The sequence below is a fragment of the Taudactylus pleione genome, unplaced genomic scaffold, assembly GCF_031769625.1.
Source record: "Taudactylus pleione unplaced genomic scaffold, aTauple2 ptg000412l, whole genome shotgun sequence".
Taxonomy (NCBI): domain Eukaryota; kingdom Metazoa; phylum Chordata; class Amphibia; order Anura; family Myobatrachidae; genus Taudactylus; species Taudactylus pleione.
Window position 1 is genome coordinate 529,819 of NW_028284814.1, and position 17,782 is coordinate 547,600.

General features: G+C 43.8%; 1 protein-coding gene across 1 annotated transcript in view; it reads left to right on the forward strand.

Moving 5' to 3' along the window:
- The window catches only part of MED27 (mediator complex subunit 27), a 227,465-nt gene that overhangs the window by 160,997 nt on the left and 48,686 nt on the right, over positions 1-17,782 (forward strand). The window contains exon 4 of the mRNA XM_088447040.1: positions 1,998-2,091. Within this exon, the coding sequence (XP_088303166.1) occupies positions 1,998-2,091 (94 nt within the window). The remainder of the gene's footprint in view (positions 1-1,997; positions 2,092-17,782) is intronic.

The following is a 17,782-nucleotide window of genomic DNA, read 5'->3' on the forward strand; positions in this document are numbered from 1 at the left end:
ATGTATGTGGCTCCTCTTTAATATTTATTCATTACCAGTTATTTATATAAATTTATTTATTCATTAAGTTATTCACACACATTCCAAAGCACTTTACAGACAATGGACCCTCAATTCAGAGCCACTCGCAAAATGCGAGCGCTTGCTCTGAATGAGGGCAGCCGCATCTCTAAAATGAGCTGGCCGCTCGCTAAGCTGTGGGTGACCACCCACAGCTTTAGCGAGTGGCCAGGTTGATGGTCGCGATGGTCAAGACCATTGGGGCTTGCGGTGAGACCCTTGTGGTAGGGTCTCGTCTGCCGCAAGCCCCAGTGAGCTTTCGGCTCTATTAGAGCCAGAAACTCACCACTGACATCACGAGTGATGTCCGTGGGGCCGCCCCCAAACGGCCTCCGTTTGGCAAACCACCCACCCCGCCTACAAAATGGTGCGAGCTGTCGATCACCATCGACAGCCGCCCCTTTTGTAGTAAGCCCTAGAGTGAGAGATTTTCTCTCGCTCCTGGGCTTGCGCACGTGCAGTGCGGCTGCTGCGTGTGCGCAGGGCCTCTACATCGACCCGCTTGCGAGCGGGTCTGAATGAGACCCAATATTTGATCATTCACAAACAGTACTGACACAGGACTGATGGTAGCGCTCACCTTTCCTTCTCCGGACAAGCGTTTTTCCAGATACAGCAAACAACCTTTTGGCCATGGCTGTATAGTCAGCCAATGTCCACCTGCACCCAGTAAATAGTTGTCCCAATTTTGGTCTGGAACATTTAAAAATTGTTTGGCCTTTGATAGTCCTATTTAGTGGCACGTGGAGACCCATTTTACCAAATTGTCTGGAATTGTGAGGTATGAGACCAAGCTTGCTGTCCTGAGTATTGACAATATTGATTTTTTTTTAAATGGAAGATGATTTGTTCTGATCACTTGCTGCACTATGCCAAATGTTTTCCGATCGCTTTGCCGTAAAGCCTGCAGATGACATGGCCAGAACATGGGATTTCAGTCTCCATAGAAGTAACCGGATAGATCTGTCCCCTGTCAGCATAACCTCAGACTCTGTTCCAGATCAAGGTTCACATGGGCTTGGAGCAGAAATTTACGAAGGGCCTATTGCGTGCCGCTGCAGGGGGTGTGAGGAGTGTGACCAGTGCTGTGTCGGCGTGGCCTGTGCCAGGGGATGTGGTTAGCACCATGGATGACGTAGCTTAAACATTCCTAATCAGCCCTTCTTCCTGGCTATTAGGAATGTGGAAGGAAACTGACTGAAGCACCCATAAACATGTTCCTTTTGGATGGTGGATTTCCATTAGCAGGTGATCCGCCAGAAATTTGTTTTGATCATGTGTGTGCATTTTTGCTGTGACGGTACTATATAGATATAATCCTGATGGGGATTGAATGGGCAGAACCTCGGACGGCTGCTTACAGCCTTTGACAAGGATTTTTTTTTTTCTGGATCCAAGATCCTGTGGGCCTGTTTTCATTGAGGAGGGGGGCCTGCAGCTCCATCCACATCATTGTTGATCCGGCCCAGACTTGAGTAACCAAAGCCATAACGAGGATTATTTTTTTTCCCCTAATACAGTTAATTTGTAAAGTACAGTTATATTCTACATTGCCTGCAGGTTTCTCTTTACTTTTTATTTATTTTAAACGTGTTGCTACTCCCTGTGGTTCCTAACTGTAAATAGTTCCCTGAGGAATCGTGGTGCAGAATGTGTGCAGAAGCACGTAATATTGTGTGAAAACGTGGTCCTGTCGGCATCGTGTATTTACAGAACTTTAACTACTGAAACTTAGACAGGCTCTGCCATAACCACCGTCCTCCCACAAACAAATAATATAGTCTAGCGTATAATTAGATTAACAGGTGGGAATTCAGCTTATCCTGTCTCATACATTTTGAGCAAAGTGTGTAAAAACAGCATTGGGAGGGCACAATAGCTAAACGAGGATTCAGTCTTCTTCTATTGACTAATTCCGCTCATCTGCTCTCTCCTAGGTATATCGATGACGTAATCACCCGGATTGATCGGATGTTCCCAGAGATGACCATCCATTTATCGAGGCCCAACGGTACTTCTGCCATGTTGTTGGTAAGTTGCACACTTTTTCCCTTGTTTACTCACCGTAAAATCTGTTTCTCCTAAAGCTCATACTCACTAGACGATGTGCTGTATGAACGATACCGGTAAAAGATTTCCCTTGAATTTTCTGTAGTGCAGGACAAACGATATTGGGTGTACACACTGGCAGATATCGTTAAAGATATATTTCAGTGAAGTCATCCTGCCATATCTCTGAGCAGGCAATTCTTGATGATATTGTCAGATTGGCCTGCATGTACGGACGACAACCCACTGGAGCGCGCATCGTTGGTCGTTCACTGCTTAAACACTGAACAAAATGAACGATATATCGCTGAACAATATCGTTATTGTCCATAAGAATCGTCTAGTGTGTATGCGGCTTTAGTCCATCTAGGGGACACTCTGCTCCTTTCCTTTTGTTATACACTGTGTATTGATGTCTGTCCAGTTGGATGTCCCGCTGAAGATGGAGATTTAGGCTGCCTGTTTCTGGCCAAGCTGTGGCTCTCCATCTGTAAAACTACAAGTCCCAGCATACCTTGCCACAGTTTTGCTATTAGAGAATGCTAAAACTGTATCAGGGCATGCTTTTATGTGTAGTTTAACAACAGCTGGAGAGCCACAGGTTGGCCAGGTCTGACCTATTTAGAGTCAGCAACTTCTTTGTCTTTTAGATAGAAGTTAAGTGCATGGGTCCTATTTCTTGCCCTTGAAATTCCATCCCTCTTTGACCTGTAAGATGCAAAAATGCATGTCCTTGGGAATGGTGGCCTTACGGTTAGTTCCTGGTGTTTTCCAGTAAGATACCCCACTCGAGGACCTGATGTACCCACCAACCCCTTAAAATAAAACATCTAATGTATAAAGCGATGCCTTTCATTCTCTACCCTCCAAAGCATGGTTCCTAGTAATCTAGGCTGGTCAGCACATTTTCCAGATGACCTGGATACATGTACATAAAAATCCTGATAAACACCGTTCTTATTGGAGGCCACAGATCACGTGAACTAAAACTAGATCAGTGCAAACTTTTTATACCTGCAGGGCAATCACTTTAAACTTATGCTGCTGTTGATATTCAAACTGGTCTACGTATATGTCTGTCAGGTTCGGACACAACCCGTGTGATATCCCCATTGTTTAGTTTTTACCTAATGCCATAACACCGTGTCCATAAATGTCAACGAGATTAATTTTAAGTCTTAAAACTGTGCTCAGAATGCATCTTTCCTTCAACGTTAATCCCGTTTGCCAGGCATTATGGAAACATGCAATGTAGTAGTAGACCATGACTGTAAAAGGAAGCTGGGTCCTTCTGCCGATCAGTACCCTGAGCCGTGCCCTAGAGCATTATTGGCTCGGGGGCTTCCTGGGTGAATTAGGAGACAGCACTTGTCCATCTTATGAATTCCATTAGCTCATGAACTGCAGGAAATAAGCATTTGTGTCTCCCTGTGGAGGAGAAAACCTGCTTTGTCAGGCAGAAGTAGCACTCATAGCAGATATTACTGCAGGACACCTAGACGTCAGCCTGCTGCTGCTTACTCATGTATGAAAGATGCTCCGTGACCCACAGATGGAGAAAGTCACAACACAGCGGTGTAGTGGAAAGGACACGTTAACCCATTGCTTTTGTAGCGGGCCGGGCCAGTCTCACGTGTTTGAACTCTTCTATCTCTGTGTTAAACAATATGACTGAAGCCCTATCAAATCGGTTTGCCTGGTGACTGTTATCCCGTTCGGATCAGCTGATTTCCTGTGTGCGAGATCCCCTGCGATTGGTCACACAGCATAAACACGGAAGTGAATTCAGAGTGCGGTTTCCTGCGCCGTTTGCTCTATATGTGTTATAAGAGTATGTACAAATGGACACGAAGCAGGCACCAATTAGAAGGGTCTAGAGCAGAGGTATTCAACATGCAGCCCTCCAGCGACTCTGGAACTACACATCCCAGAATGCCCTGCCACAGTTTTAGCATGCCCTTACAGCAAAACTGTGACAGGGCATACTGGGATGTGTAGTTCCACAGCCGTTGGAGGACGGCATGTTGATTATGATTGGTCTAGAGTTCTACATTAGAGCATGCTAGGTGGCATGGATTGTCAGCTCTTGGGAGCAAGGCTCTTTTCCCTGAAGTACTCTTCCTTTCCTCGCTATTGCCACCATCTCCTCCCCTGCCCCCATCCCACACTCAGTCCCCCGAACCTGCCTGCTGCAACCATCTATCCGGGCACAGGTTTCAGCCAGCACTGACTGCAGTTGACCCAAAATGCCCCTTTCGGCCGCGCCAGGTCCCGTGAGACTCTCCGTCTGTTTTGCGTCTCTTTTTCCCGAAAATGTGCCCGAGACCGAGTCTCTGAATCTGTATAGGAAGTGCTGCAATGTAGCGGCCGCAGCTTTTTTTTCATTCCAAGTTTTGTTGTGCTTCATATACAGATCCAGTCGCACATCAAATGAATCGGCAGTGTCTGCTGGTGCGTCCTAAAAGTGTCACATTGCGACTTAGCATTTGATGGAAAAGTTGGCGGCTCGGTCACGCCAGGCATATCGCACTGCATGGCGTATTGAGGACACATTTGTATGTTCTTTTGATCCTGTTATGGCACTGCGGACACTGTGTGTCACCCTATAAATAAAGATTAATAGTGATAATAATTCAAGTCCAGCTCTGTTAGAAAGTAAAATAAATTAGCCCAGTTCCACTGAACTGCTGCAGTGGGGCAGTTAGAGAATGTACAAAGAGGCAGGGGAGTAGCGAGGGTGATTCCAGTGGAGCACGAGCCCCTGGCGCCAAAATGGACAGAGGGCACCATCCAGGACTCCGGAACTCATGGAGCGCTACATAGTATAACGGCCACCTGTTAGTTTTGTCTCGGTTTGTTTGCTCTATGTTCTAAATAAGTTACGGATCTGAGATCTGTTTCTACATTTCGTGCTCCATCACCTGCCCTGATTGCCTCCCCTCCGGCCCTCCCTCCTCTGTCACCTCCCCTTTCTTGTCACCTCCCCTTTCCTGTCTGATTACATTCACCTCTCACCTCCTAAATTCTCTCCCCTCTCTATCCTGTGATTGGCTCTTTGCCCCTGTCCACTCCTTTCTTATTGGCTTCTGTCACCACCCCTCTCTGATCGACTCTTTGCCCCTGTCCACTCCTTTCTTATTGGCTTCTGTCACTATCCGTCTCCTCTTCTTTTCTTATTGGCCTCTGTCACCTCCCCACTCTGATTGGCACTTTCCTCTCCCCTCTCCTTTTTGACCCCCCCCCTCCCTCCTTCTCTCCTCCATTCTGTGCTTCAATGGACTCAAGTGATACATCTGAGATAAAATCCTAAACTTCAATTATAAGCTATGAGTTTAAAAAAAAAGTCACTGCTTTGCTATTTAAAGTAATGAGTTGTTCCTTGGCATGGAACACACTACTCCTCTGCAAAGAGGCCAGTGGGCACAGCCATTATATTATGGAGATCACACATAAGAAGTACTGGAGATACACAACCTGCTGTTTCCTGAACAGTATGAGTACCGAAGACGGCTTTACCATGAAGATAGCTGATCTCTATAATAATTATCTTTGGATCTGGTGTGTGCAAGCTCTGTTTGACATTTAAAATGCACCTGTATAGAATATCTGTTTCTACACACAGAAGAAGCAGCCATTCTGTGGTCTGGGCCAGTATTCCTGGCAATGAAACCTATAAATCCGCTAAGAAGCAGAGTCGCCACTGACGCACCACTTGCCTCAGAGATGCTGCTGAGTGGGTAGGCTATGGTGACAAAATGGCTGCCTTCACTGTGTAGAGTCAGACAGTGCACTTTTACCTCAGAAACATCCTGCTTACCAGTTGCATAACATCTGGAGTTTTGCAAGTTTATTTTAGACTCTGAAAACATTAACCTCATCCTATCCGCTGTCCAAGCTGGCGAATGAAAATATTTTGGAGGCAGATCTCGGTGTGCCTCAGGGGAAGGTTTCTTAAAAAAATAAAAGCGAGAGATAGAGAACAGGGCATGAACAGGGCCTCTAATTAAAAAGTAAACTGAACACCTGCTTCTGAAAGAATGGGAAAGGCAAAATTGAATAAGCAAACAATAAAGGAAGGCAATAGGCTGTTTTGTAATTAAGAAACCGTAATCAACAGGAAAAGAAGCACAATATATTCAGTGTCACCTCCAATTAACGTCAAAATACCCCAAAAAGCTGCCTGCTGTTCATCAAACCGACATGTACATCCTGTACTCTGTCCTCGCTTTTATCACGCTCCGTCTTCCTGCTTCTTAGTTTTAAGAGACAATGTTTCTGCTTCTATTCATTATGCTTTATTTCTTTATAGTTAGTAGCAATGTATGCTAAAGCCAGCATTTTTTACTTCCTTACCTATTTATATCCTCATTAAAAAAAAACTAATGTGCTATCTTTAGTATATTGGTACATTTTATAACATAATCTACCTGCAACTGTGTGGTAAGAGCTGGTCATTACTACCCTGTGCTGCTGGGGTCCTTGCACCACTACACCCCACTGCTTCCACGACAAAGCTCTGTCTGTGGCTTCATCCCCTCCTCACAGTATGATATTACCTGTCACATGCAGCACTGTCCTTACTAACACATCACTCATCTCCTGATATACTCTGTGCTGCTAGGGTACCCTGCTCCTCCCACTATATAACGGTCAGTCTGTGTCTTCCTGCTGCCTCCATTCCCCTCCTCACATCATGTCACTGCCCCTGTCACATGCAGCCCTGTCCTCACTGACACATCACTCATCTCCTGATATACTCTGTGCTGCTGGGGGACACAGCATTTCTTTCATTTATAGTACTTCCTCTGCAGTCAGTATGCACAGCACCACCCACCCAGCATAGTATCGTCATGGCTGCTCCTAGTCTGTTAAAGCTGAGCTGGTAGGCGGTAAGATCAGATACAATGTAGATTTCTCACTTTCAGGTGTATGAATTAATGACTGCTGTAGGAAATGTTACAATTGTGCTTAGTTCCGCTTTAAGGGATTTTGTCTGGGCTGTGTTCTTGTCTTCTGTATGTACCTCAATACCTTGCGCTTGTGATGGATGGTACACAGGCTGCCATTCTTCATCTGACACCATGTGGCGTGTCTCTCCAATTTATTACCTTGATAGATTGCAATCCGGTGCAATTTATAAACAAATTGAGGAAACAGGCATATTTACATCTCCTAGCTAACACGTTCACTGATTGCCTTTCCCAGCCGGCAGCAGGACCAACAGTGACTCACCTTAAACAGTCACGGAGAGCCCTATTTATTTATTTATTTATTTATTTATTTATTTTATTTATTTATTTGTCTCAAGTAAGTTAAATAGCACAAAAGTGGATTCTGTCCTTCCTGTTAATAAGCTCCGAGTATCTTGATGGGAAATCGGGCACCTAGGAATAGCCCTTTGCTGGTATTTAGATATAGTTAAAACTGTATCTTCAAATCAATGTGTTAATCTGTTTTAAAAAGGGCAGTGGAGAATGAAACACAGAGTTATTGTTAATGGTAATACCGTGTCTACGAATTTTCAGTGATTTATATCTGTACATTGTATTACGGTATCATCTCGTAGCTACTTTCAGTTATTGACATAGACTGCTGAAATGCAACAAAACCAGTAATACTGGGGCAGCGGGGTGGGGGGGCATTTATGTAAAGGGGAGCTAAAACGACAGCAAAAAAAAGTAGCTGTATCCCTGGCAACTCATTGTAACTAAGGGGGAGATATACAGATGTGCCCTTTTACACGGTGGTTTCAGTCGCGCCAAATAGCCCCTCTCTACGTGCTTGGTCTGGGCAACTCAGTCGCGTCAAGCGTCTTTCTCAGTTAAAATGTGCGTCTCATTTGTAGAAATAAAACTACAGGGCGTTACCAAACTACTCTGCTAGCGTACACTGAACAATTTGCTGTGCGTCATTTGTTCATCTGTGTGCGACTGACTTTGAATCCGTGTAAGAAGGTCTGTGTGTGGTCGTGCCTTTTCCACACACTGAGTTTGTATAAACCACTTAATCTGCGACTTTATACGTGTATAAAACCAAAGCCCGGACCGCTTTTCAGTGAGGTCAGATGAAATTCTCATGGACTGAATTCATCACCCGCTCCTTTCTTGTGACGATAGCTAATAACACAAATTCTCTCCACCCCTGATTAAACAGTGACCAATAAAACAAAGCCAATAAAAACCATGAGTAAAGTGATAAGGGCACAGTGTTAAATAGGTAGATAAATAGCGCCCAGCCTCGTGGCCAATGGGATTACTTTTTTGCTAGGCTACCGGTTCATCTGTTGGAGCCTGCGGTTGATATTGGGGTATATAATTATTCTACAAACCTCCTTCTAGGAAATGGTGGAAATACTAAATTATTTTACAAAAAAGTTTGTACAGAATGCAAAGTAAATTTGCATATTGAAACTAAGATGGGAGGGTCTTAATTTATTTAAATCCTTCTGTAAAAAAAAAACAAACCAAAAAACTGGAAAACGATAACTGTGTCCTAATTGCTGACATCACATGGAAATACCCAAGGACTTGACTGAACTGAAATCTTCTTCGTATTCGGGTTCCCGAACCAAATCCTTGATTAGGTAAATCCCAATATAGTAAACACGGGCGCTAATAAACGTTAGCACTAATAAATGGCCTTTATTTTATGTTGTATATGAAAAAATTTTTAGATTTCTCATACATTTATGTATCATGCCCTATGGTGTGTGACGCAGGATAATCGTACGGGTTTAGCCAGTGGTTACAGCGTTTGGAGGAAGTAACTGAATCTGTGCCGCTCTGGGATCAGCTGCTGTTCTGCAATCCCTGAAGTTTTTAATATCCTCTTTTATTTTTACCCCAAAGAAAATCTATAGAAATCACCGCGTCCCATTTTCAGTCCCCTAATTGAATAGGAGAACCCTGCGGCTGTGGGAAAAACCATGTGCCGTGGTTTTTTTTTTTTTTTTTAACATCACGCCCGCAATTGGTTTCCCCCAAAATAATTGAAAATCTTTCGTGATTTTCGGGCTGCGGTGTTGTGTGCCAAAGAGTGGCCTTGCTGCAAGGGACATGGAGACTGTCCTGCCAAACTCGCACATTGGCCTTTACAGGAAACAAAAACATACACAATGGCTGTGGGCAGCATCGGCAGTCCAGCCGCAGTGCAGGCTCCAGAGCGCTGGGCGGGCGGCTGCAGTTTCCTCCTGTCTTGATTGGTCGAGTGTCCCGGAGGCGCGACACTGTTGGCCCCCTTAAGCCCTGCCACAGTGCCCCCCCACCCTCTTTAATCCGGTTCTTTAGCACCGACACAATGGAAGCTGTTACATTTGACAGCCTCAGCCAATAAGAATCAGCCTGATTCTTATTGGATATTTCTGTCACAGTGACAGCCAATAGACAGCCGTGGCTTTAAGTTCAACGCAGCTAGCCAATAAAAATCATTTCAATTTGATTGGCTGCTGCTGCTGGTCGTCCACCGGAATTGACTGGTCAATCATCCGCGGTCGATCTTGATTTTGCCACCCCTTACCAAGGGTCTAGTACCCATTTTTTTTTCTTTTTCTAATTATGCTTGCCTGAAACCAGCGCTAACGTTTTTTTTTAACGATGGTAAAATATTCAGTATTTAAACGGTTTTCCTTGTCACTCTATTAAGCACAGAGACCCTCACTATTTATTAAAGTGTCACAAGGTTTATCATGTCCTGAAACTTGTTTGCATGAGATTTCTAGTCCCTGGCACAATTTGATTAATACCTGACTGATATAATTGCTAAAAAGGACCATACATAACTCTACAGGGACGCATCAGTGAGAGTATCTTCTGCCTCCCAAGCGTAACCTGTGAAATATGGAAAACTTTCTCATTATAAGTGAAGCGAGTTTTGGTGTGAACGAAAGTCTGATTCTGTTACAAAGTGGAAGTTTACCCAGTTATGTAACTAGTGGAGCACAGGGACTGATAAAAATATAAACTTAAGCCTGATTGTGTCTAAACGCAGATCAAAGCGCTTCCTAAGGCGGGCGCAATGCAGTAAAGTGCTCTCTTTAAGCAGCGAGAGAACACAAGGCCATTTGCGGGTGAACAGTTGGCCCAAGGGGTTATATTTAATGTGACTTTCATTTTGTTTTTATGTAGTTATATACATATTTTAATAGTTAATTATCTGTTATTTCTAGTGTCAACAGTTGGAAGATTAAAGACTTGTAAAGGGGGAAAAAAAAATCCTCTGAAATAATACAGAATCATCTTTCATGAAAGTTCAGAATTGTAAGGAAAAGCCCCCTCCCGTGGGTAATTATTGCAGAGATGTGGATTTGCTTTAGTTCAGAACAACTCATCCTGAAACATTGCTTCCTTTTGAAAACCGTTTAGTTTGTAGAGTAATGTTAGCTTATTACAGCGAGGGTTCTCTCATATTTGAGAGATAATTGATTAAAATATTATTGAGTAAAGCTGGGTACACACCTAAAGATTTTCTGTCCAACCATCAAAGTAGTTGATTGGTTGGAATGACAATCTGGTAAGGTATGAAAGCAAATGACAATCAGCAATTTGCTCCCAAACGCCGGAAAATGGACAAAAACTGTTGTTTGAACAAATTGTTTAGATCAAACATTTAACAAACTTGTCTGACGACCATTTTCATCTGTTTTCTGGCATTTAGGAGCAAATTGCTGATCATCAGTTACTCCCATACGTTACCAGATTTTCATTCCAACCAATCAAGTAGTTGGATGGTTGGACAGAAAATCTTTAGGTGTGTACCCATAGGCCAAGCAGTCTTTCTGCCAGTTTCAACCAGGTCTTTAGTGGATGCTTTCGCATGACTGATGTTTGATTTTCCCTTGGCTTACGAAGCCTCGAATATTTTCCAGCTAGACAGCACCTGTTCTACCAAGGAGTAACTTCCTGCCTGGTTCAGTAACTGGTCCCTCCCTGTGATGCATGTACGCTCTTGCTAACTAGATATACACAGACACTGCCTAACACAGTAATTCACCACACGTTAGTAACAATACACACACCATGGAGTCGTGAGGTCTGTTCCTGCGGGTAAAGTGCTCGTAGCTATTCAATTACAAGCCCGCCATAATCCCGGGAGCAGACCCGGGGCGTCAGTTAATAATAATTTCTGCTCGTACCTCCGCAGTGTGCAGTCCGAAATAAGCATTAATTAGCTGCGTCAGGGCTTTTACAAGTCTGTCATTTAATAGCGTGCTACTCAAACCGCGGCAAATTGGATATGCCCCAAAGAAGTTCTAAAGTTACATTTTAGAATTGTAATCTAGAGATCTATGAATATTGCTTTCAGGTCTAATGCTGGGCACACATTTGTCGATACAGTATATCATTTGTTCGGACAACAAATGATCTATATCGCTAGCGCATCGGCGGCCGTGTACATCCGGTATGTCTGTAAACAGCGTTGTTCATAGACCTATGAGGTCGGCTCTGCAGCACAGGCGATGGCGATATTTTTTGTAGATATATCGGTACATCTACATGCGTTTACAGGCGACCTGCCGACCAGCCATGAACTGGCCGCAGGGACAGCTGACACTGGCATCACAACTGGACGGGCAAATTTTAATGTCTGTTCAGTTGTGATGTCTGGGCAGACATATCGAGCGTCCGATTGGTCAGTGCGTATTGGATTATCAAATCGGCTGCTCGGTCAGCGCGACGCTGTACGTCTGCTGGGTCAACTAAGTGACCTTATTCTGCTTTTGTAGATACATTCATACCATGTGGATTCCTCCAGCAGTTAATGAACTTTCTCGTGTCACTTTAATAAAGGCACGCACACACCCACTAAAGAGAGAAATAGATAGCTATTCAGTATCCACTACTTTTTATTTTTTTAACCTATTCCTGGCTTATAAAGCAAGCGACACTTAATATGTCCATCCTGGAACAAAAGGATTAGGCAGAGCTGCCATAAATTAAAGCCGGACCAGCACTCTTAAATTATCTATGAACGTAGACAGGCCATTACAGAACATCCTGTGAGATAAGAGCCGTTGAAATATAATTCATGTCTTTCCTGCCACCCCTCACCTAAACATGACGGATGGCTTGAGATATTGGGAGAACAGTGTCGTGTATAATTTGTAACACAACCTCCAAAAGCTTCATTCATGTATTACATATTCCTCCTAATTCCTGCTCTGCTCGAGCGTTCTCAGTGCAGCATAACCTTGCCGTGAGCTGCAGATGTGAAAATATATCCAATTATCAGAATACTGCGCCCCCTGATGGCGCTGTTTCCTGACATAGAAATGGGAGGGGCTTAAAGAATTGTTGCCGTTGCCTTTGGATAAGGTGGTATCCAGTATGTGGGCTAGATAGACCTCATTGTAGGACGCGAAGGGACGCTGTCTAACGCTCTTTGTAAAGACGTTTATGGGCTGAATGATATCCAACAGTGGTGTAATACAGAGCCATGAAGACCAGAGGGTTTCATGGGTGATACCAAAGTTGTCTTATTACGATTGTTCCAAATTCTTTTGTTACCAAAGCAGACAGGTCCTACATGGCATCTGGGGCTCTAGAGTTATTGTATTTGCAAGAAACACGAGCTGTAACTTCTAGCTAGCCAATCAGAAGTTAGTTTTCATTAGCTCAGCTCGCACTGGAAATTAAGCTATTATCTGATCGGCTGCTGTGGTTCCCAACATATTCGTTATTTGACCCATGTTAGGGTTTTTAGGGTTATATGAAGATATTACTGATTCTCCGTAAAACCACCTTCTCTGTCTGTACAATGCGTTCAACCACTTCGTCCCCCAACTCTCTTTTAACTAGGTTGCTGTTGCCAGGTGTAGTTAGTACTGAGTGGCTGTGCTTACACTGGAGTCTGCTAAATAATTAATCCTGCTTTCTCATTACATTACATTTATGCATTGGTAAATACATAACATATTGCTCAAAGCTCATGTGTTAGGTGGATAATTTGACATACAGCGCACAACTGGCCAAGTCTGAGCTTATCCGAGTAGCCCCCTAAGGGGTATATTCTGCCTGATCAGAAGATTACAAATGCTGACGTCATTTGGGATTATTGTCACAGTGCAAACGCTGAGATTCCATCTTGGTGTCTGAGCATTTAGTGTGTGTTCCTGCAAATCAAGGTATTACACGTCAGTTATCCGTACTGTACTATGCAAAGGTATTTCACGTCAGTTATCCCTACTGTATTATACAAAGGTATTTCACGTCAGTTATCCCTACTGTATTATACAAAGGTATTTCACGTCAGTTATCCGTACTGTACCATACAAAGGTATTTCACGCCAGTTATCCGTACTGTACCATACAAAGGTATTTCACGTCAGTTATCCGTACTGTACCATACAAAGATATTTCACGTCAGTTATCCGTACTGTACTATACAAAGGTATTTCACGTCAGTTATCCATACTGTACTATGCAAAGGTATATATCACGCCAGTTACCCGTACTGTACTATACAAAGGTATTTCACGCCAGTTATCCGTACTGTACCATGCAAAGGTATTTCACGCCAGTTAGCCATACTGTACTATACAAAGGTATTTCACGTCAGTTATCCCTACTGTACCATACAAAGATATTTCACGTCAGTTATCTGTACTGTACTATACAAAGGTATTTCACGTCAGTATCCGTACTGTACTATGCAAAGGTATTTCACGTCAGTTATCCGTACTGTACTATACAAAGGTATTTCACGCCAGTTATCCGTACTGTACTATACAAAAGTATTTCACGCCAGTTATCCGTACTGTACCATACAAAGATATTTCACGTCAGTTATCCGTACTGTACCATACAAAGATATTTCACGTCAGTTAGCCATACTGTACTATACAAAGGTATTTCACGTCAGTTATCCATACTGTACTATACAAAGGTATATATCACGCCAGTTACCCGTACTGTACTATACAAAGGTATATATCACGCCAGTTAGCCGTACTGTACCATTGAAAGGTATATATCACGCCAGTTATCTGTACTGTACTATACAAAGGTATTTCATGCCAGTTATCCGTACTGTACCATACAAAGGTATATTTCATGCCAGTTATCCTTACTCCATGCAAAGGTATTTCATGCCGGTTATCCGTACTGTACCATATAAAGGTATTTCATGCCAGTTATCCATACTGTACCATGCAAAGGTATTTCATGCCAGTTATCCGTACTGTACCATACAAAGGTATATTTCATGCCAGTTATCCGTACTGTACCATGCAAAGGTATTTCACACTTGGAAACTTTATTTAGTCCATTTATCGGGGCAGCACAGACGATGTAATGGTTAGCATTACTGCCTCACAGCACTGAGGTCATTGGTTCGATTCCCTCTACGGCCCTAACTGTGCAGAGTTTGTATGTTCTCCGTGTGCTTGCGTGTGTTTCCTCCGGGTGCTCCGGTTTCCTCCCACACTCCAAAAATATACTGCTAAGTTAATTGGCTCCCAACACAAATTACCCCTAGTGTGTATGTGTGTGAGCATGTGCTAGGGAACAGAGAGTGTAAGCTCCATTGTGTCAGGGACTGATGTGAATGGGCAAATATTCTCTGTAAAGCGCGGCGGAATATGCGTGCGCTATATAAATAACTGGTAATAATTTAGCCCTGACACCTTTACTATATATACATTGCTCTGTTTTTTGTTTTTCGTTCTGTTACACACACACACACACACACACACAGTTTGCATCTACCTATATCCAATGAATTGAGGGCCTGATTCAGAGCTGTCTGCTAATGGCTCAGCTGCGTCTGGGCGAAATATGCAAATGTCGCATACACCAAGGAATGTATTGAGACGCCCCACCGGCTGCTCTTCAAATACACATCGGCCACAGATCATGGTTGCGCAGGATGGCCGCAGGTTCTGCGACGCCGGCCACTTTTTCTTTTGCATACGGGATGGCGGGCGCAGGATGTGATGTGCCCGAAAATGTTTGCTAAACGCCCGCATTCTTTGCCGCTGCTCCCCATAACCTCTCACAAAAGCTCCCTGACGGTCAGTCACACTGCGAGTAAATGGTCGCTAGGAGCGACTATGGTTATGGACCTTGCCGCATGCGCCGATTGCCGATTATTGCTCAATTATAAAAGCATCGGCATAACATACAGCTCTGAGTTTTGTGTTACATGCCAGGAGAAAGGTAAATGGTTTCATCATAGACCAAAATACAGAAGGAAGAAATGTAAAACCAAGCAATTTATCCGTATTGCCCGAAAGCGGGTACAGATCCATAAATCAGAGTTGCGTGAAGGTATAATGGTTTTTAAACCGTGCAAACATGTACAAAACATACTGTGAGCGCTATAGCATTAGGGATATCAGGGATGCACCCTGGATGTTTGCAGTCACTATGTTGACCACCCACTAGAAGGATGATAGTAATCATTTTGGAGTTTAGGGGTCTATTTACTAAGCTGTGTTAGGAGGTAAAGTGAACGGTGATAAGGTACCAGCCAATCAGCTCTTAACTGCCATTTTTCAAACACAGCCTGTGACATGCACGTTAGGAGCTGATTGGCTGGTACCTTATCACCTTTCAATTTATCTTCAAACACAGCTTAGTAAATAGACCCCTGAGTCTCTGTACTAAGGTCCTGACTCAGCAGAGGACGGAACTGCAGACCCGCAGACAAGTAGCTTTGCCAGTCCGTCCTGCTAAAATGCTAATGCAGCAGGAGGCGGTGTCTGACTCCTCCTCGCTCCATCTGTGATCCCAGCGCTGCGAGCGAGGGTGCAGTCTGAGATCAACGGTCGCAATGTTTGCTCCTTTCAGATGGCTGCGGGGGCTGAAGCCTACCGCAGCATGCGATGTCGGGAAGCCTGCGTCCATGGACACAGGCCCTGGCCTCTCCACTCCTGGAAAATGGGCCGCGCCCCTGCACTGCTTAGCAAATACCTCTGCCTGTCAATCAGGCAGAGGCATAGCAAGGCCAGCGTGCGATCTCGCAGGACCCGTTCGGCACTGCGCAGAATGGGTCATTCGCAGATGCCAGATAATCGTGACTCTGCGTTCGTCTGTGTAACTCCGTCCTCTGATGAATTAGTCCCTAAGTACTCATCCAGCCTGCGCGTGGCCACACAAATCTTCAATAGTTTGCTTGCCGAGAAGCCACTAATAGTCCTGGTCTGTCCATTGGGAATAGAAAATACAGGTCTCGAATCTGTGCAGTTGTGGTCCAGCATATGGTGATTGAGAGCGGAGATGAGGCTTCTTATTAAAAGTTTGTATAGGGTCAAGGAAGTCAACTTCTAAATTAGCGACCACTAATTATGTACTTGTGATACATTAAAGAGATCCTTGGAGCATGATGGAGTCTAATAGACTACTTTTGTGGTTCTCCAATTCGCACTTTGATTTTATTTCACTTTAGATTTTCTTGTAATAAATGCAGCAATTGAACAGTTTTGTGTAGTTGTATTCTTCTTTGTGTGCTCTTCAGACAGCTGGCTGCTTTCACACTGAGGCACGAGGCTCATATGGCTGTCGCATAGTGCCTCGTGCCTCAATTTTGCAACAAACTCAGTGAATTAATGGACTGCATACATATGCTGATGAGTACTCCTTAAACCTGACATAGGTGAGTGCAATTGCCACGTTGCGTCTCTAGGGAGGCAGTGTAGTTTTCTTGTGTGTGTGTGTGTTTTTCTGTACTAGGATGCTAGGAGCGGTTTGCTACGGACATTAGATGACAGGGACTCCTTACGGCTGTTGTCTAAGCAAACTGCAGTCCAGAGTTGTTATAATAAAGGGAGTAGCATGTTATCTGCCATAACTAATTATGCATATAACTAGGCTGGTGATTGCAAATAGTGTAACTAAATAAAACTATACTAGAACACTGATTTATCGACAGCGGTTTTTTGTTTTTAATTGAGCTGCATGAATTATGGAAAAGTACACCCTGTTTATGGGTAAATGCTTTATTTAATTTCATTAAAACGTGGACGTTTGTTAAATAATATTACTATTGGTTAAACATAATCCACAAGCATTGAAGGAACAGTGCCACCTAGTGGTCAAGCGGTCGTTGCAAATGGCCCAAGGCATGTCTTTTTATTGTCTGTCACAGCGCTGACAGGTCGCAAAGCATCTTCTGCGGGAGCGGCTTATAAACTGTGGGGCACATTTAAGAGTATTTGGGGTATATTTACTAAAGTGCTGGTTTATAGAAGTGGAGATGTTGCCCATAGCAACCAATCAGGCTCTACTTATCAATTATCTAGCACCTTCTGGAAGATAATAGCTAGAATCTGATTGGTTGCTATCGGAAGCATCTCCATTTCTATAAACCTGCCCTTTAGTAAATATATCCCTTAATGAGGGTAAGGGGGGGGGTGGGAATTTCAAGGCACAGTGATGGGCAACCTTATAAACTTCGGGGGCCACATTGGACGGCCCTCTCTAACCTTCAAAAGGGCCACACATTACTCCTTAATTTCAGTACTAAGTTATATCAATACATTTAATCAATGAGAGGCACTTTTCTTTAATAACCTATCGGCAGTCTTATTAAACAAGGGCTACCGTCTACAAAGCAGGAAAGAGCTAGTTGCAGCAAGTGAAGGCTTGGAGGATCACCTGCTGCTTGCCCACTGCCTGCATTCTCATCTCCCCCCAATCCAGTCAACCTCTGTTGTGTCTCAGCTGTTGTGGGGTTGCGA